General features: G+C 39.1%; 1 protein-coding gene across 1 annotated transcript; it reads left to right on the top strand.

Moving 5' to 3' along the window:
- The first annotated feature begins 1,214 nt into the window (after window positions 1–1,214).
- On the top strand, window positions 1,215–18,714 carry arih2 (ariadne homolog 2 (Drosophila)). Its single transcript, XM_059333450.1, has 15 exons — window positions 1,215–1,369; window positions 5,903–6,450; window positions 9,180–9,247; window positions 9,412–9,484; window positions 10,772–10,913; window positions 12,341–12,462; window positions 12,772–12,881; window positions 13,434–13,551; window positions 13,752–13,802; window positions 14,124–14,145; window positions 14,566–14,717; window positions 15,217–15,360; window positions 16,006–16,074; window positions 16,166–16,291; window positions 16,922–18,714. The coding sequence occupies exons 2-15, from the start codon at window positions 6,184–6,186 to the stop codon at window positions 16,991–16,993; spliced, it is 1,536 nt and encodes a 511-aa protein (XP_059189433.1). The 5' UTR covers window positions 1,215–1,369; window positions 5,903–6,183; the 3' UTR covers window positions 16,994–18,714.
- The last annotated feature ends 22 nt before the right edge of the window (window positions 18,715–18,736 follow it).

The following is an 18,736-nucleotide window of genomic DNA, read 5'->3' as shown; positions in this document are numbered from 1 at the left end:
ACACAAAAATCAGAATTTAAATATATGTGTGTAATTTGCATCAGTAACGACTGACTGAGCTGTTGTGAATTACATTTTGTGTGCATGAACACCAAACGTCAGCTCCATTAGATTCTGATGCACCTTCCTCCTCAGCAAATCAAGACCAATTACCAATGCATTAACCCCAGAGGCCTGACCCTCTGCTTCTCTCAGGCGCTGCAGCCGGTAATGCATTGCTTATAAAGCCACCGGCTCTATACCTTCAGAGCTAAAAACACTTTAAGTGCAATGTTTCCATCTAGTTGCAGAGCTGCAGCGCCTCCGGTTTCAGTCCAACCTGTGACACCTACAGGCAAGGAAATAAACAACAAGAGCTATTTCGACCTGCACCATGTGCACCATAAACTTCAAATTTTCAAATATTCAGACACACTCTTAAGTTGTTATAAGAAATTTACATTAACCCACATAATAATCTAACAGTGAATAAACGCAAGGTGCTTTGCATCAGAATGTATGAATCACTAATATGTGTATTGATGGTGTTGTGATGTGATATGAATATCAAACATAGCTATGTAGTTAATTTGATTAAATGGGGAGGATGTATGCATTGATATGGAAACATTCCCTTAATTACACTATGCAGATTTCACTGTGATGTCTTGAGAGCCTAAATACACCAGGATTTAGGTGTGTCATTGCATGAAGATAAATGTGACTTTTTCTTTTGCAACATGATGAAAGACAATAGGATGTTTGGGTTCTACACAGGGGCCTACATGGGCCACTGCCCCTGTGAAGAAGCCCTTGGGCCCTGCAGTGGCATTGATAAAATTATCAATTTATAACGATGAACGACATAACAATTCTTACCTATTTTCTTGTTCAAACAATATCTCATTGTACACACCCAGTGTGTACATTGTATAATAGCTTAATTGTGCAACAAATAAGCTATGTATATATATATATATATATATATATACACATATATAAGATCATTCTCACTGCACTTTCAAAAATAAATAAAATAAAATAATTGTGCACAAAAAATTATATATACATATGTGTGTGTGTGTGTGTGTGTGTGTGTGTGTGTGTGTGTGTGTGTTTATAAGAAGTTAAAAGACATTGCTCCATTCTTGTAATACTGCTGAAGGACTAATGGACAGCACTAATGCATAAGTTGAATGTGCTGCATGTCCAAGTAGCGAGACAAGGCTGGCAGGAGAAACAGGAAGTGACGTCATTGATAAGTACCTCTGTGACCGTCGATCTTCCGCCTAGCAGCCAAGCGGACGGAGTGTAAATCGCTCTGTGGATTTCCCCACACAAAAAACACTCCTGGTTGTCAACTCGAGCAGAAGCGACATTTCTCTGAGAGGTAAATACCACCGACTCTAACCAGCAGCAGTTAATGCAGCGGTTGTATAAATGTGTGTGTTTACTCCCGAGCTCCAGAGGGCCTTGTTTACATCTCAATCCCCGGACTAGAGTGGGTTAGAGGCGGCGGCACAGCGGGACACAACGATAAGGGGGTGGCTAACCGGGCTAGCTCTTGTGTTGTAAATTTTTGTTAAAGATCAAATGTAAGTTTTAGTTGAACGCCTTTCTTACTCTTCTCTGAAAGTAGCCAACATTTTAACTCGTTTAATTAACTCGTGGGTTTTGGCATGCCGTTACTTCGCTGCTGAATTTGACTGCCAGCACGCTAGCCTGGAAGCTAATCCGGCTAACGGTGAATTGGCCAGTCGTCCTGTGGATTTGACTCCACTGCCGTTTATAACTTCTACACCGAACTCGGACCTAAATACCGATGTTCAGCAACAACCAAGCCGCCTTTTGACGTCGCTTTTAATCTCATTAAGGAGCTCTTATTTCCCATCCCCCAAGAAGTGTTATAAAAGCCGTGCTGAGTCGCTGTGATACATTAGCCTAGCAAGATGTGTGTCACCCAGTTGGCTGCCTATTTTTAGCTTGGACCGGGCGGAATGCGAGCATTGGTCTGTCGTTGGGCTGGCACCGGCACCGGGGCCGGCTGGCAGGCTCAGGGTGTCAAAGGGTCGGAACATTTCTGGAATTTCTCCAAAGATAGTTAAGCTGGGGAATTTGGGTAATTTTTAATGTAAAAATCCAACCTTTCATTTATTATAAACGTGTGGAGTTTTATTAGGTTTTATGGCATGTTAATGCCAATTTAAATGTAACCATGCACTGCATTCAGCAGCGCACTATCCGATCACATCGTCACCCTGTTAAAATTATCGCCTTGCTCATTTTTTCAAGTTTTGCAGGAAACACAAAAAACTTCACCAAAAGTGTAACATATGACATTTATTGATCACTCAAAAAGGATGTAACAAAGGATGGCTATTGGCATAGTAATAACACTGTGTGTAAATTATGTAACTTAAGAGAAATAAATGACTTTGGTAATTTTTTGAAGATGCCTTTGTGACTTAAGCAAGATATGGTAACACTTTATTTTGAAAGTGTCTACATAAGAGTCACACAAGCCTGTCAGAAACATGACATGACAAGTATCATGAGCATTAATGTTACTTCAAAGTGTCAATAATGTTCACGACACATCCCATGTCATGTTTATGACACGCTCATGTCACTCTTATGTAGACACCTTCAAAATAAAGTGTTACCATATTTTTTTTGCCTAACTCACATTTTATTTTGACTTAGGCATAATAAATCACATATAGGTGGCCGGCGTCATGAGGAGATGATTTAGGCAAAAAAAACAACCAAGAATTTTGACCAAAAAAATGACTTAACTGATTATTTTAACAGTGTGACGACATGTAACGTTACAAATGATTTGCCAGCATCCCATGAAATAGGAATTAAGTAAAATGACAAGCCACTGCTGACAACACTCCTGTGCTCTTTTAATCAAATGACTACATGCTTTCATGTAACTTAAGTATTATTTGAGTGAATATATTGTACATGTGAATTATATTTCAGTGAACCAGCAGAGTAGCCTAAAATAAAGTACAGTTGGTTAATCTTCTGTCTGATTTTGCTAGCTAGCTGTAACCATGTGGGATGCAGTTTGATTATTCATGCTAATTGAGGAAACTTAATTAATCCATTTCCTTTCATTGTTTGAAGTTGAAGGTGCAATTTGTTCTTCAACACAGAGTTGAACACAACAAAATGTAGATTGTAGTCCTTTGTGTTAAAAACAAAAACAAAAATGATGGTGGAGTACTGAGGATGAGTTAAGAAACTGATCTGTAGTCTGGTGGTACCAGCTGCTAGTACTGCTGTATCACTTGCCAGACACAGCAAAGTGAACAGGTTATTGCTGGCGTGTGTATTGTCTTTTAATAACCTCGGTAGGCTGATGCAGATGATGTTCTGGGTGATTTTAGTCACTTGCTGCGGAGCTCTCCTGTCCTTGGCCATTCATATCCCATATCGCTTCGTAATGTTTCAGTCTGGATGATTTTTATTTCTACTGTGTAAAAGTTTACAAGATCTTGACATGGGGATTTTATTGTGAAACGTTTAGTTTATAAATGAGATGTTCACTTGAAACCGTTTGAACATAGCCCACATTGTCAGCTTCCATTTTCCAAAAGTACCTTTCCACATTAGTTAACCAGTTAGCTAATTCACCCACATTTACACATCATGCAGCCCTGATTCCAAAAAAGGTGGGACACTGTGTAAAAATGAAAGTGCATGCATAATTAAAAAAAAACAAAAGCTTATGAGTTAGAACATGAAATATTCAGTCTTTCTATAGTTTTCAATTGTATATGTCACAGATATTTAGAAAATGATCACATTCTGTTTTATTTTTAAATTTTAGATAAAATCCCAACTTTTTTGGAAACAGCTTACCTTGTTTTGTTATCCAGGTGGATAGCTGCAGAGATTTGATCCTGTTTGTAAACACTTTTTATCCAGTGTCCCCTGACCAAAGTAGATACGAATCACATGTCAAAATAAACCTATTTAGGACCTCTGTGGTGTCAACGTCCGTATTATCTTCGGAGTATACCTCCTGTTTAAAGTTATGGGATTCTTTAACCCATATTATATGGTGCAAAGACATGTTTTGGCTAGAAGAAAATAAAAGCTACCCATCCACATTAAAAATCACAAAAGGACAGTGGTAAAGCTGTGTGAAGGGGAACCCCATTCTGACAAGGACAGACAGTTTGGCATAACAGAAGTGCTGCACAGCAGTCCTCTGAATTTGACTTTCTACACAGTAGTTTAACATATATATATATATATATATATATATATTGTGTGTGTGTGTGTGTGTGTGTGTGTGTGTGTGTGTGTGTGTAAAACATGTCAATACATATCATTCACTCTGCTCTATGTATGTGAAATCTTGGACTCTGGCCATTAAACTGCCACTTATTTCTTTTTGGAGGTCATCGTAGTAGAAATCTGTGTTAAAAAATGTGTTTTGTGTTTCATACTTTGAGGATTAATATAAAAGATCAGACAAGAGACATGTAAATATGGGTTATTATTATCAATAATAATATATATATATATATATATATATATATATATATATATATATATATATATATATATATATATATATATATATATATATATATATTATCAATCCAGTCATGCTTTGCTGTTGTGGGCTTGCATTTATTTATTTTATTACGTGTGCAGTCTTTCTTTCTGGTTGGTCACTAGGTTAACTACTGTACAGTAACATTTTGTCTGTTTTCCTTGTCCCCAAGGTTAAAGAATATTCAGCTAATCCTCTAAACCATGTTTTAAGCTTTACCTTGTGCCTTATGTCCCACACGTGTTAATCAAATCAGTCGTAGGATGACAAAAATATGCAGGCTATATGAGCAACAGCTGATTTAAATCCTGTCTTTGTGAAGTTCATTTCAAAGCTAGAGGTTGACATGGGGAACAGAAGTAGAGCCACAGAACAAAATGAAAGCAGAGGGGAAAAAAGGATGGTTTTTGGAAGGAAGTATGGGGGAGATTTTAATTTTTGATAACTTAGAAGAGCAGAAAGTCAAATGTAGAGTGAGTGTAACTGTGATCTGATTGACTCTGCAGGCTGGGAGGGACTTTGGATCTAATCCAGTGAGATCATGGCTAGCTTGTCCTCTAGCTTGCAAAAGCAATTTATAGTTTGTCAACAGGCCACCCTGTCTGGTAAACAAACCAAATTCAGGAGCTACTTTCACTGTTAACATTACATTGCAACATACCTGGTTTAAGGAGAATGCCTATTTCTATCTTTCTGTAAATTCAGTTCAATTCAGCTGGTTCTTATATGACATTCTGTAATAAAAGGTCAACTGTTAAGGAGAAAATGTAGATGAAGCAGGTACTGCCAAAATTTTAGCAGCAGCCGGCTATAATATATTCTGCAACAGGACTACACAAGCTATGTTGTGTAGTCCTGTTGCGGAATATATTATGCAAAGCAATTGTGTTAAAATAGAGTGGAATTTAGAATTTGCAACAGAATTTGAGTAGTTCCAACTTGAGGGGGTGTTCATGTGAATTGTCCTATTCAGATATAATGTTTCTGATTATTCTGAAATCTCACAATATTAGTGAAATTTAAAAAAATGCTTTGTGTATAAGCCGTATTATTCAGATTGGCTCCCAAATGTACCCCGACCCATGCTACATCCTTCCATCCAGGTTTATGAAAATTGGGCTGACAGATAAATTAACAAACAGAATACAGGTTAAAAGCAATAACCCTTTGGCAGGGGTATTCAAGAATAATCACCAGTAATAATCTACAACTTTCATCTTGTGTGTTTTTTGCCTCTCTTTTTCCCCCCACTCTTGACTCCCACTGTTTCCTGTATTACTCCACTGCTTTCTCTTTCTCTATTTCATTTTCACTTATTTATTAATTTTCTCTTCTCCTCCTCTTCAGTCTTTTCTACTGCACAGATCGGCCTGTAACCAGCTTTCCAAATGAGTGACGGGGAGTGTGACTTCTTCTGCTTCTTCCGCTGCTGCTGAGCGCGCTCTCTACGCGCCTCAGGCAGACAGGAAGGCAGCGTGTCTCTGACCAGTGACACAAGCAGGTGGAAAGGGGCGCTGGGGAGAAACGGAGGTGGAGCTTCAAACGAGCCATTTCAGCCAATTGGACCACTTGGATCCGACAGGTAGGCGGGCCGTCTACCTGTCCGGGTGGTTGATTCAATCGACTGGATGTCTGTGGACATGAACAGCCAGGCGTCGGACAGCAACGAGGAAGACTTCGGGGTGAACTCTGAAGAAGAGGAAGATGAGGACGATGGGGGAGAAGAGGAGGATCAGGGCGACATTGCAGGCTACTATGAGGGCGTGGCCAGCGACGTGGAGCAACAGGGCGCTGACTCCTTTGACCCAGAGGAGTACTTGTTCACCTGTCTGACCTACAAAGAGAGTCAGAGGGTGTTGATAGAGGAGGTCAACACTGTGGCTACTGCACTGAAGGTAAGCTCGTCTCTTAAGCAGGATTGTGTGATGCTTCAGTGTCATAATCTTGATAATTAAAGTAATGTATGTATTTTCAAAGTATTTGCTAAAGAAGCATCTGAAATTATCACTTGACAAGAACAAGGTGCTGATAAAGTATGTCAGTTTGGGAAAAGCCACTTTCACATTCATAATCTTTCAGACAGACCTTGCTTTCAGACTTTATCCTTCACACTTGACTGTGAGTAAAGCAGATCAAAGCAAAAGGCTGTGTATTGTGCAATACGGTAATAACAACCATGCTGATGTAATTTTTTAGTTAAGGAAATGGTGCAAAGAGTGGAACGGACAGACTTTAGTACTCCGATTGGTTACAGCAAAACTGTTTCAACTGTCAATGATACGGGATACTGTGTTAAAAAGAACATATCTTTTAGCTGTCTCATTGACATATTTTTCTGCTTGTCTCATAAGAGGATTGCACACTTCCTTGGGTACTGTGTATTACACCTGCCATGACATAGTTGAATAACACACCCAAGTCACAGCTACTCGCAGTCAGAAACACTGGAGAAAAACACTTGTTCATCGGAAAATCACCAGGTGCAGACTTTACCATCAAGCAAGGCAGGTAACTGCGTTGGGACCCATTCCAAAAGAGCCCCAATCAGCTGTAGATAATTATGATGTTAACACATGAAACATATTGAATCATGTTGCTTCTCTAAGTCATTGTACTGCAAAATAACTTCCAAAAGGCCACTGAAGCACTTTAATAAATATTCATCTTAACTATATACTAATGACGGTCTACATCTTCAAAGTAAAACATTCTACAATACTTTCAGATTCAGATTTCAATCACAAAATATAGCACGTTAAATATGGTTCCTTTATGACTTGGGAAATGAAAGCTCCGCCTAGAACAGATGTGAAGTTAATTTAACTACATTGTATAATTATACCTCTCTAGTAACAGCTGAATGCAGGACATTTACTGTGCAGTCTTAATAGTTGACTATTAAAAATAAATTATAATACTTCAGATAAAAAAGTTTGAGTACTTCTTATACCACTGTCAAAACGAACATTCCCAGTCTGAGAGAGAATGAAAAGTTTCTGGGGCTCTGAAAATCACTACATTCCCAGCAAGACACCCGCTAAGTGTGAAGTAGATTAGATGAACTGTTTTCGAGATATGTGAAGGGCACATAGAGACAGACAGACAAACACCTACTTGTCTACCCATCCTCCAACTAATGCATTTGTTCCAAAATTATGTGATGCAGCTACACGCGAAGTTTAATAAATAATACTGCTCTCACGAAACACAGAAAAATGCTTTGCCATGTATTAGCTTCATCAAAATATTTTGTGCATGGCTGCACTTTGTTGGTTGAGTTTATGTTTCTATAAAAGGATCTGCCTGAAACAGTTACATTGAGATTCCCTCACAACAGGCGAATTGTAATCTCAGTCTGAACGTTTACATTGTTCTGTGTGCACACATTATTATTAATGCATTCTTAAGCATGGAGGCTGACTCATGGCGATTATGAGGTTATATTATGTTGAACATGGCCATTCATGCTTCATAATAGACCCCTTTCACAAAAGACATTCTGAATTTCACAGTAGGGAAAGCACATGTAAATAAAGTTTTTGATGACTGAATTCCAATTTAGCTGCTTTGGTTTCAGGGTGCTATATGGCACATTGTAATTCTCTAGAGCAAAACCATAATTAATGTTATCAGTAACACTGTTTTCCTACTGTGATAAGTCAAAATGTCTGCTGTGAAAATGACTTATGAATAGTTCTAAACTCTTCTTATCCAGGGTAACTTTACTGAGTCTGCATGCTGTTTTGCAGCAACACCTAATGCATAATTATACATAATCACACCTGTGAGCTGCACAACACAACTACAGTCTTCTGTTAGCAGAAGGGAGTAGCTCCCACAGGAGCAGGTGCATGTTTCTTTGTGGCAGTAGGTGAAAGAGGGAGCACTTCTCAGTCATTTTACTATTGACTATTTGAGCCAATGTCTGGCCCCTGTAGTGCTAGGTGATATAGTAATGTAACGTGAGATATATTCTTCATGGAGTTCCTACTGCCTCATCCAAGATTCACTACTCAGTACTTTTAAAGCTTGGAGAATACATCAAGACACCAGCAGGGAAATGGTGCCTGAACTATATTTCAGTGTTTTAGGCTGGTAATTAATCAAAACAAATAAGTTAATGAAGGTGGTGCATCTGTTCTGAAACAATGTCCAGTATGTATAGAATACAATTCTTATTGTAGACAAAACTACCTATTTGTTCATTGATCACTGTGTCTTTTAGTCTATATTTTTTCATGGTCCAAATGATTTATTTTGTCCTTCCAGTGATCAATACAGCAAAACGTATTGAATCTACAACAGTATAAAGCAGAAGCAAACCAAGTCTTTACGTTTACGCAAGTAGCTAATTGATGTATTTTCTTTTGGTTGTAATTGTTGGTGGGTTACTTGTTCTATAGCCATAATATAAGTAAAAGGAAAGCTTGTGTTGTCAGCGTTTACAGCAGCTTTTCCTTCTCATGAAGGAAGTCGAGTCAGCTTATCATGCATTACAGTGAAAAGAGGCAAACTGGGGATATAAGAGCTGTGTATCATCGCAGATAAGCCGACTTTCAAAACAGCCAAGTCACTCATGTGTCACTGAAGCAACTTTTCAGCAATGTGTCTCTTTCTGTCTCAGGTTTTACCAGCAGTAGCAAAACTGATCCTGGTGCATCTTCACTGGCAGGTTTCAAAAATACTGGACAGGTATGCCTGGCCTTTTTCACTTGAATTCTTTTCCCTCTTTCTTTTTCATCACCCCTGATCAGCTTATTTGATTTAGCTCTCATTTGTCCCCCTTTTTACATAATTTTTTAAAAATATTTTTCTGTCTCTCATCCATGTCTCCTTTCTGTCCATGTTCCCAACAGATATAAGTCCAATTCTTCTCTGCTGTTGTCTGATGCTCTGGTCCAGCCCAGCAGCACCTGCAGATCAGTCACTGTGAGTAACAGGCCACACGTTTGATCACACACGCTGTTTACATGCTTTATTCATACATATATGACATTTATCCTACCTTTGTGTGAACACTACAACAACATTTTTCACTGTGACTACTAGAGATGTTCCCATACCATTTTTTCCCTCCCGATACCGATTCCGATACTTGCTGTGGGTATCGGCCGATACCGAGTACCAATCCGATACCAGTGTGTTATAAATCTATGAATCTGGGGGGGACATATCCACCCATCCCTAGTGCCATCTGCGCGCATGCTGGTGGGAGATTCCAGTGTGAAATATTGCCACACCACCGACATGATCGTGCTACTTAGCTTAGCTCCAAGCCTCGCGTCAACCTACTCTGACACACGTGTGTGTCTGTTGTGTATGTGTTACGTAATCAATTCCTCCTCGTCCCTCTAAAACAGCAGGCTGCAGGTTGCAGCACAGCGCCACTGTTTTAAGAGCGGTGAAGAAGAACTTTGCCAGAGCTTAACGGAGCAAACCAGTAAATAGATTACTAATTTAATAAATGATGTGGTATCGAATAAGTGCCTGGATTCCAGTACTCACCGATACCGATGCCAGCATTTTTGGCAGTATCGGAGCAATTTACGATACTGTTATCGAAATCAGAACAACTCTGACTGTGACCAAAATGAGTAGTTTGAACCTGAATCAAGTTGTCAGTTGTTTCATGTGGCCAGTGATTCAACACGTAGCCATATTCCCAGCAGAGTAACTTTAAAGGCACAATAAGCAGGATTTTCCTTTTAAAAACACCTTCAAAAAGTTAAGACTTATACAGAAATGATCCCTATCAGTCTACTTAAAATGTGTGGCAGAGTCTGTACCTGCAGACTTTACCTGCTCTCTGCCTGTATTTTCTCTTTACTCTTTAATTTGCTGTCTCAGGGCACTTCTCTGCCCCTTACATTGCCTCTGCCTCCAGCTGTCACTGCTTGGCCTTTTATCCACCATAGCTCTGCCCTGCCCTGGCTGACACTGTAAATGGGTGTAGTTGGAAGCTCTGGAATCTCAACATACATGCTATGCCTATGAGGTAGCTATACTGAAGATCGCTAAACTTGGTGACCAGTAAGCCAAGGAGGAGGAGCCAATTTTGAATGTTGTGTGTCCTGCAAATGACAAATCCTTCTCACTGTGAAAGTTGATTAATCCGTAGCAACAACACTCTGGCCACTGCTCTCAGACTACCTCTTCAGTGCAGGTTGGGATTGACAGCATGTTCGTGATTTGTGTTTGTGTCTTTGTGTGTTTCAGGCCCCTCAGTCCCTCCAGTGTGGTGTGTGTCTACAGGTGGTACGGAGAGACTCCCTGCTGGCACTGCCCTGCCAGCACTCCTTCTGCAAAGCATGCTGGGAGCAGCACTGCACTGTCCTGGTCAAAGATGGCCTGGGAGTGGGTGAGCTCTGTGTGTGTGTGTGTGTGTGTGTGTGTGTGTGTGTGTGTGTGTGTGTGTGGGTGTGGGTGGGTGGGGGTGGGGGTGGGTGGGGGTGTGGTCATCAACGCCGGTATAAGAATGAGTCACACTTTTTGATTTAAGCTCCCAAGTCTCTGTTTATGCGCTGGTGTGTGTTTCAGCCTCTGGTCCTTTTGGAAGTTTATCTTAGCCTATGCTTTCCTGACAGACTAGCAGGGTATGCAGTCTGGTATTTTGGTTTTACAAGGCAAGCTTTGTCACTTAATCTTTGTTTTTTTATGACAGAAAACACTATAAATCCTAGCTGGATGTTTGCGTACAGGTGTGTAAAATGAAATGAGTGACTTGTGACTTTGGAGTCATTCGTAACAAAGACAATCAACTCTGTTACCTGTTTCAGTTTGTTTGTGTTATGTGATGCTACTATGTAAAGTGTTCCTTGGTCTTGTGAGAGGCAGTAAAAAAAATCTAATTTATTATTATTATTATTATTATTATTAATGTTGTTATTATTATTATTATTATTAAGATGAGGGAGGTGTAATATGAGTTTTTGATGAATCCCTTCTCGTTTAAAATGTACCTGGCAGGCATCCTCCTACCCATGATTATTAGTGTGTGTGTATTCGAGAGAGAAAGTGTGCTTGTGTCAGCAGGAGAGCAGATGGAAGTGTGGGTGTTTACACGGATCAGTTTTAAGTTTCGTACAGTATGTGTGTGGTAAAGTTCATACAGTTTACAGAACTCCCTGTCCTTTAGTTGTGAGTGTGTGGGAGCACAAGTGCTTTTGCATGTGTGAGCACATTTGTATGCAGTGACCCATTGTGTGTCCCTGTGCTACTTTCTAACAGTCTTTCTGATAAAGTCGGTCCTTGTAACAGAGTCCTTCTGAGCCTGATAAGTGTTTCTCTATCAGCTGTATGAAGGACACATTTATGATGCAAGATGACCCCGATCAAGTTTCTGGGTCACTGTAACACTAGCCACCAGCCCATTTATACCAAAGATAATTGGAGGAGCTTTCGCTGACCAAGTTAAAATCACACTGTATAAATGAAGTTGACGTAGCCACCGTGACATCAGTCATTGATTTGTGGACCACCATTTTGACATTTTCAGGCAACCATAATATTGCAATTGACTGTAAGTTCTGAAACAAAAGATGAACATACGCAAAGACAAGTTCACGGCCTTTTAAATGTATGCCATGGATATAATGTATATACACCTCCTTCTCTTATCTTCTCATTATAAATTCTATTCAATCTTATTTTATTTAAGTCTATGATTAAAATGGGAAAAAAAACAATCAGCAGTTGCAAAAAATTTTTACGGCAGTATGTGTACACATTGCCTATCACTGTTTACCCTGTCAAGACTGTTCTTGTAATGAAGTTGTGTGTTTTCAGGTATCTCGTGTATGGCTCAGGACTGTTCCCTGCAGATGCCAGAAGACTTTGTCCTGCCGCTGCTGCCAGGAGAGGAGCTAAAGGACAAATACAGACGCTACCTCTTCAGAGACTACGTTGAGGTGTGTGTGTCTGTGTGTGCTGAATCTGTTTGCTCAGATGCTGTGTCATGGTCTGTATATACAGTAAATGAGACATCAGAGGCATGTGGAAAGGGGGGTGAGAAGGAAAGAAAAACAGAGTGAGTCCTTGTGTGATCTCTCTCTCTCTCTCTCTCCCCCCCCCTCCCCTCCTGAAGATATCCCACAACACTATGTGAACTTTTTATCCATCTACTCACCTTCTTTTATGACCATTATCATGGTGCATCTGTTCATTTTTGACAATTATGTATAACTTAAGCTCCGTCTGTCTCTCTATTTGTCTTACAGAGTCACTTCCAGTTGCAGTTGTGTCCAGGTGCAGACTGTCCCATTGTCATTAAGGTGCAGGAGCCCCGGGCGCGCAGGGTGCAGTGTAGCCGCTGCAGTGAAGTCTTCTGGTAGGACGCATACACACACAAGAACTACTTGCTGAGACTTTAACACCAACAATTTGACACTACAGTGCTATTGATTGATGGCTTTGTCACAGCGTTGGTTTTATAAGCAATCAATCAATTCTCTCAGTTTCATTAACTAAATCAGTTGTTATATCCATAGTCTTTGTTGCTGTTTTAGGTTCTGAGTAATGTCCGTTTCTTCCACTTTTCTTCCATCTGTGCTTCTTGGAATCTGAAACGATTTGACTGTGATTCAATCATGTAGATTTCCTATTTTTATATATATATATATATATATATATATATATATATATGTATATATATGTATATATATGTATATATAATCTCTAGCCATTTACCCCATTTACTTGTGATAGCATTTTACTTCCCAGTCACATGCAAAAGTTGGCTTAAATTTTTTTTAAAACATTATTATTTTGTGGTATTTCCAAAAAAAGGGAGTGATCTGCATGTAGTACTCCAAACAGTCTTTTCTTTTTCAAAACAATTTTATTCAGTGTTGCATTTTGTGCCTCTTTTTCTCCGTCTCAGTTTTAAATGCCGTCAGATGTACCATGCACCAACAGACTGCGCAACAATTCGGAAATGGCTGACCAAATGTGCAGATGACTCGGAGACGGCTAACTACATCAGCGCACACACTAAAGATGTATGATGGATCTATACGTGTACACATACATACACATACTTTCACACATACTGTAGTTCTGCAAACCTGGACACAGACAATCAGGTTTAACACAGACAGTTTGAAACCACATAAAAATACACATTACTTATTTTCTGTATTACAGTTTGGTAACCAATTACCTTTCTTTGAGCATATTTGTGTTTGCATTTCTCCTTTAGTGTCCTAAGTGCAATATCTGCATTGAGAAAAACGGAGGGTGCAATCACATGGTGAGTCAGAGATATAAATCATCCTTTCCCAGAAACAACAGGAAATGCTAAAAATATATTTAGATTCTGAGAGCTGAAGTCAATTTGAATCGTTTGACACTTGTTAAGATCACTCCAGGTCAGATATTTTACCTGGCATGTGTATCTATTTTCACAAGGTTTCCGAGCTGTGTATTGAAAAATAATTTGTGTGAAATCAAGCTCTGTTTCTTTTTTAGCTGCTGGTTTTCCCAGATTAATTTAAAATGTGACTTACATGGTTGTTTTGTCAGGTTTCTGGTTCACTAATTTGACTTCCTCCTATGTCTTTGTTTATTTCAGCAATGCTCCAAGTGCAAACACGGTGAGTCGTTTTGGGTCAAGGTTTCACACCTTCAGTATGATCCAGTTAAGCATTACGTCACTATTGTGGGAGGCCCTTTGCATCCATGTAGTGGCATGATACACACCCCAGAAATGTAGCCAGCAACCATTTTTCCATCCGTTTTTTAATTTTGTGTTGACACCAATGTGTCCCACAATTCAACAGCCATTACTTCATTAGATCGATCTTGTCATTTAGATAAAAAATGTGGTTTAACAAGATTTTGGTTAATCATCTTGAGAAATGGAAAGTATGTTCTCAACCACAGTTAATGTTTACCAGTTTAGACTGGCTATAGACTGTTCTATGATACAAACTTGTCACATACTGAACATATTGTGTAATGCATGTAACGTGTAGTGGGGAGTCCATAAATCTGTCTTTTGCATCTTCTAAAAGACTTCTGCTGGATGTGTCTCGGTGACTGGAAGACTCACGGCAGTGAATACTACGAGTGCAGCCGCTACAAAGAAAACCCAGATATAGTCAACCAGAGCCAGCAGGCTCAGGCCAGAGAGGCCCTCAAAAAATACCTCTTCTACTTTGAGAGGGTAAGTGTTTTAGATCCCCATTTTTTATTTGGCTAGGGAATTTGAAAAAAATAAACATTTCTTTCAGAGCAAAAATGCTTGTTGAATAAAAGTAAAGGGAAAAAAAGTTTGCAGCAGTGTTTATTTTTTCATTCTGGAAACACAAACAAAATGTTTTCTATCTTTTTGTTCTCTTTTGTTGTTGTTGTTCCTACCAACATGCAGAGACTAGCTGAGAACTCTGTAGAGCCTGGGTGGTTTAAAGTGTGCTCTGCATAAACTAGAAACAGATGAAACATTATTTCATTTTTTGGATATGAGGGAGATTAATGCACAACAGATTTTGCCCTTAACTCTTGTATGAAAGTTTTTTTTAGAAACATCTGTGTACAAAGCACTTGCCAGGACAAAAACATTAATAAAAGTTTAGTCCAGCATAGCGCTAGATCTACAGGAGAGATAATTGTTAAATATTTCAATATTTTTATTCCTTTTTTTTTTTTAATCTCTGCCCTATCAGTGGGAGAATCACAACAAGTCTCTGCAGTTGGAGGCTCAGACGTACCAGAGGATCCAGGAGAAGATCCAGGAGCGAGTGATGAACAACCTGGGGACCTGGATCGACTGGCAGTACCTGCATAATGCTGCAAAGCTACTGGCTAAGGTAACTGCACACTGAAGTGTGTGTGTGCGCGTGTGCGTGTGTGTTCTGGTTTAAGAGCTAGTAAGTTACTTATGTGAGGGAGAGCATGAATGCAAAAATGTGAATAGGCGATGCACACAAAGACTGATACACGTTAGACAAAAGTATACAATATTTCATTATTATTCATTTAAAACTGTGCATGCAATTGAACTACAATGTTGCTGTAAGTTACCTGGCAGGTTTGACAGAAATTTTACAAAAGTGTTTGAATTAAATTTAAGATTGGGTGTAAACAAAGAGAGCGGTGAGCCTGATGGCTAACTTTTAGCTGCTAACTCAGAGTGAGCATGCAGCATCAGCACATCAATAGAGACATGAAACTCACTCATAACAGTGTTAGTCATTCATCAGCACTATTTCAAAGACACCTTTTTTATCGTAATCTTGTGAAATGTTTTGGAAAAAAAACACTTTGTTTTTCTTGAAAAACCTTTAATTTGCATTAGTCCTTTAATTTGCATTAGTAATGATTTAAAATATGATATGCAATTTTACATACAATGTTTAAGATCACCTTAATAAATGTCGATGGTTCCTTTTTTTCATTTTGACACACTCCGACACAATCTCAACATTTTCCACATTTTGTCTTTTTGTTTCCAGTGTCGCTACACACTTCAGTATACGTACCCTTATGCCTATTACATGGAGTCCGGCCCACGCAAGAAACTGGTGAGGAACATAATTATTCTCCATTACAGCGGAGAATGCATTATAAAATAATGTAACTTTATAAATGGCATGAACTGTGTTTTATTTGCAGTTTGAGTACCAGCAGGCCCAGCTGGAAGCAGAAATAGAAAACTTGTCGTGGAAGGTGGAGCGGGCCGACAGCTACGAGAGGGGAGTGGTGGGAGGCGAGGGGGAGCTCAGTGCCAGTGACAGAGGGGTAAGAGCTGTTGAATGGATCGTCATGATACCTGATACAGACATTAATGTCTCCCTCAGGATGATTTGTTATGACATCGCTGATTCTCTGTTCATCTAGCGCCATCATCAGGTCAAATATTTAATCTGTTCAGAAATTTGTTTTATGACTAAAATACCTGCAAAACTAAAGACAATCCCATCAGCCTTAGCTGCACTTTATATTTAGCAAATGTAGCTGTGCACAGAAAATTAAGATGGTCAACATGTCTAACCATGTCTTGTTCACAATTTGAGCTTGTTAGTTGCAAAAACAAGCACTTTTTGTAGAGATGACACAACAAATTTCAATTTTTTTTGTCCTCATTAGCCACTTGGACACAAAACATTAATATTTTTCAACCTTGAGCCTATTTTCCAAATTTTCTTTTTAACATTATCATTGTGAGCGTGTCCTGAGATTAGCATTCACTGTTTAATAAGGCTTTAGAATATTTAGTTTTTAAGTAAAGATCTGAGAAAGGAGCACAGATGAAGCATCACAATTTACTTAACTTTTCTGTTTTATATTTGGTTGATATTGTCTTTTGGAAAAGTCTTTCATGATAATAATTGTTGTTTTTGTCTGGGGTTTTTTTTGTTTTTTTTACAGGACCTGGAGAATCAGATGCACATTGCTGAGCAGAGGCGACGCACGCTGCTGAAGGATTTCCATGACACCTGAGGCTCCATCGCAACTGCAAAGCACCAGCATCTCCCTCCTTACTTCCTTCCTTTTCTTTCTCACCTTCTACCTTTGCTTCCTACCATGACCATCCCCTCGGTGCAGTCATACTGACCCTCATTTTGCTTCTCTACACTCACTTATTCGCATCTTTCTTTGTCTTTCCCTCCTCTCACTCCCACAATGCTGCAGGGTCACAGAATGGCACGATTGTATCTCCCCTTACTCTTTTTATCCCCATCCTCACCTCATGTACATGTTTTGGCTCCAGAGCATCACATTCACGGTGGTTACACTTGTTACAGCTTTTCAGATCTGATCATAAAGGTCAAACTTTGAGGTCTAGTTATGTGTAAGTGGGAATGCTTTGATTCCACATTTAGCATTTAGACACTGACACAAACAGCTAAAGCTGCTGTTGGAGAGCTGTTATTCTCCAACACTATTCCTGTGATACTGGAATAATGAGAGAGAAAAGGTGAAATGATGAAGAAGCTTTTGTTGTTATACAGACAAGGCAGATGGGGGGAAAGGGTGAAATTTTTATTTAAGGGGACTTTGCTAATTGTGGATCTGTATTTGGTGGTTTCACATAGACCATAATGATTTTCTGGCAGTTGTACCTGTCGTACTTACTGGATAAAACATGCAAAGTTGATTTTCTGAACGCATTTCAGTTACCTCTAAGCTGCAAAAGATTGATTAAAATAAATAAATAAGAAATTGAGTACAGCGATGACGATGGACTAATTGTCAGCTGGTGTAGTGTGATGCTTCTAGATAAAACGTGTCACTGCCCTGGCTTTAATTTTGAACAAACTTTATGATCAACCAGGACACGTGGAACTTCATAGGCCAATGAGGAATTCTCAATGGCAGATTACGGAGATCTTTTTATTTTGATACTCTGCCATAAACATGTATATGGTGTGTTTACTGTGAAAAAATGGTGACTCACAGTCCCACATACTCCTTGAAATAAACAAAATACAGTATTTTCCTACCTATGATGCATGTTCATGTAAACAAAGTACTAAAGAATAAGATGAATGTGTGTTTAAATGACAACTTTTTTAGATTTTGTTGCCAGTGATGCACAGTAAACACACCTTCTCTCTCTGTTTGTTCGAGTATCTAACCTGATCTACTACAGCTACTACTGCCAGCAAATAGTTCCGAGTCATTGTGGGCGAAGTAATACTACCGAATCACGAATCCCGTTCGCGTCTCTTTACATTCTCATACTGATGTTGTTGCTTGATTGTGTTCAACTAGTGTAGATCCAAACCAGTGTGAGCCAGAACTTCTCCATAAAAAAAATCTAACATTTGCACCTCCACTGATCAGATGATGAAGTGAAGTGTAATCTCAGACGTTCATGCACACGACAGCACACACCCATCGACACATACCATGCACACATTGACACACTCATGCTGAAACACTCCGCTGCAGAAAATAACTGCTAACTAATTTGTCTCCTTCCCCCCATCTCGTGCGCTCTTCTTTCTTTCCATTCATCCCCTCACTTTGTTTTGCTCTTTATTTTCTTTTTTCTTCCTGCTCACATTGTTCACTTTTCTTCTGGAAAATGGCTGTTGATAGATAGATCGTTTAAAAAAAATGCGAAAAAAGAGAAAAAAATACAAAAAAATTGTTGTAATTTTCAACGGTTGTACATTAATACAGAAATAGAGTTACTGAGAGTTTTTAAAACCGGACCATGTCTGACGTGTGTTCATT

Source organism: Centropristis striata, chromosome 5 (genome assembly GCF_030273125.1).
Source record: "Centropristis striata isolate RG_2023a ecotype Rhode Island chromosome 5, C.striata_1.0, whole genome shotgun sequence".
NCBI lineage: Eukaryota > Metazoa > Chordata > Actinopteri > Perciformes > Serranidae > Centropristis > Centropristis striata.
Note: the sequence above shows the minus strand (reverse complement) of the source record. Positions and strands in the feature narration are given on the sequence as shown.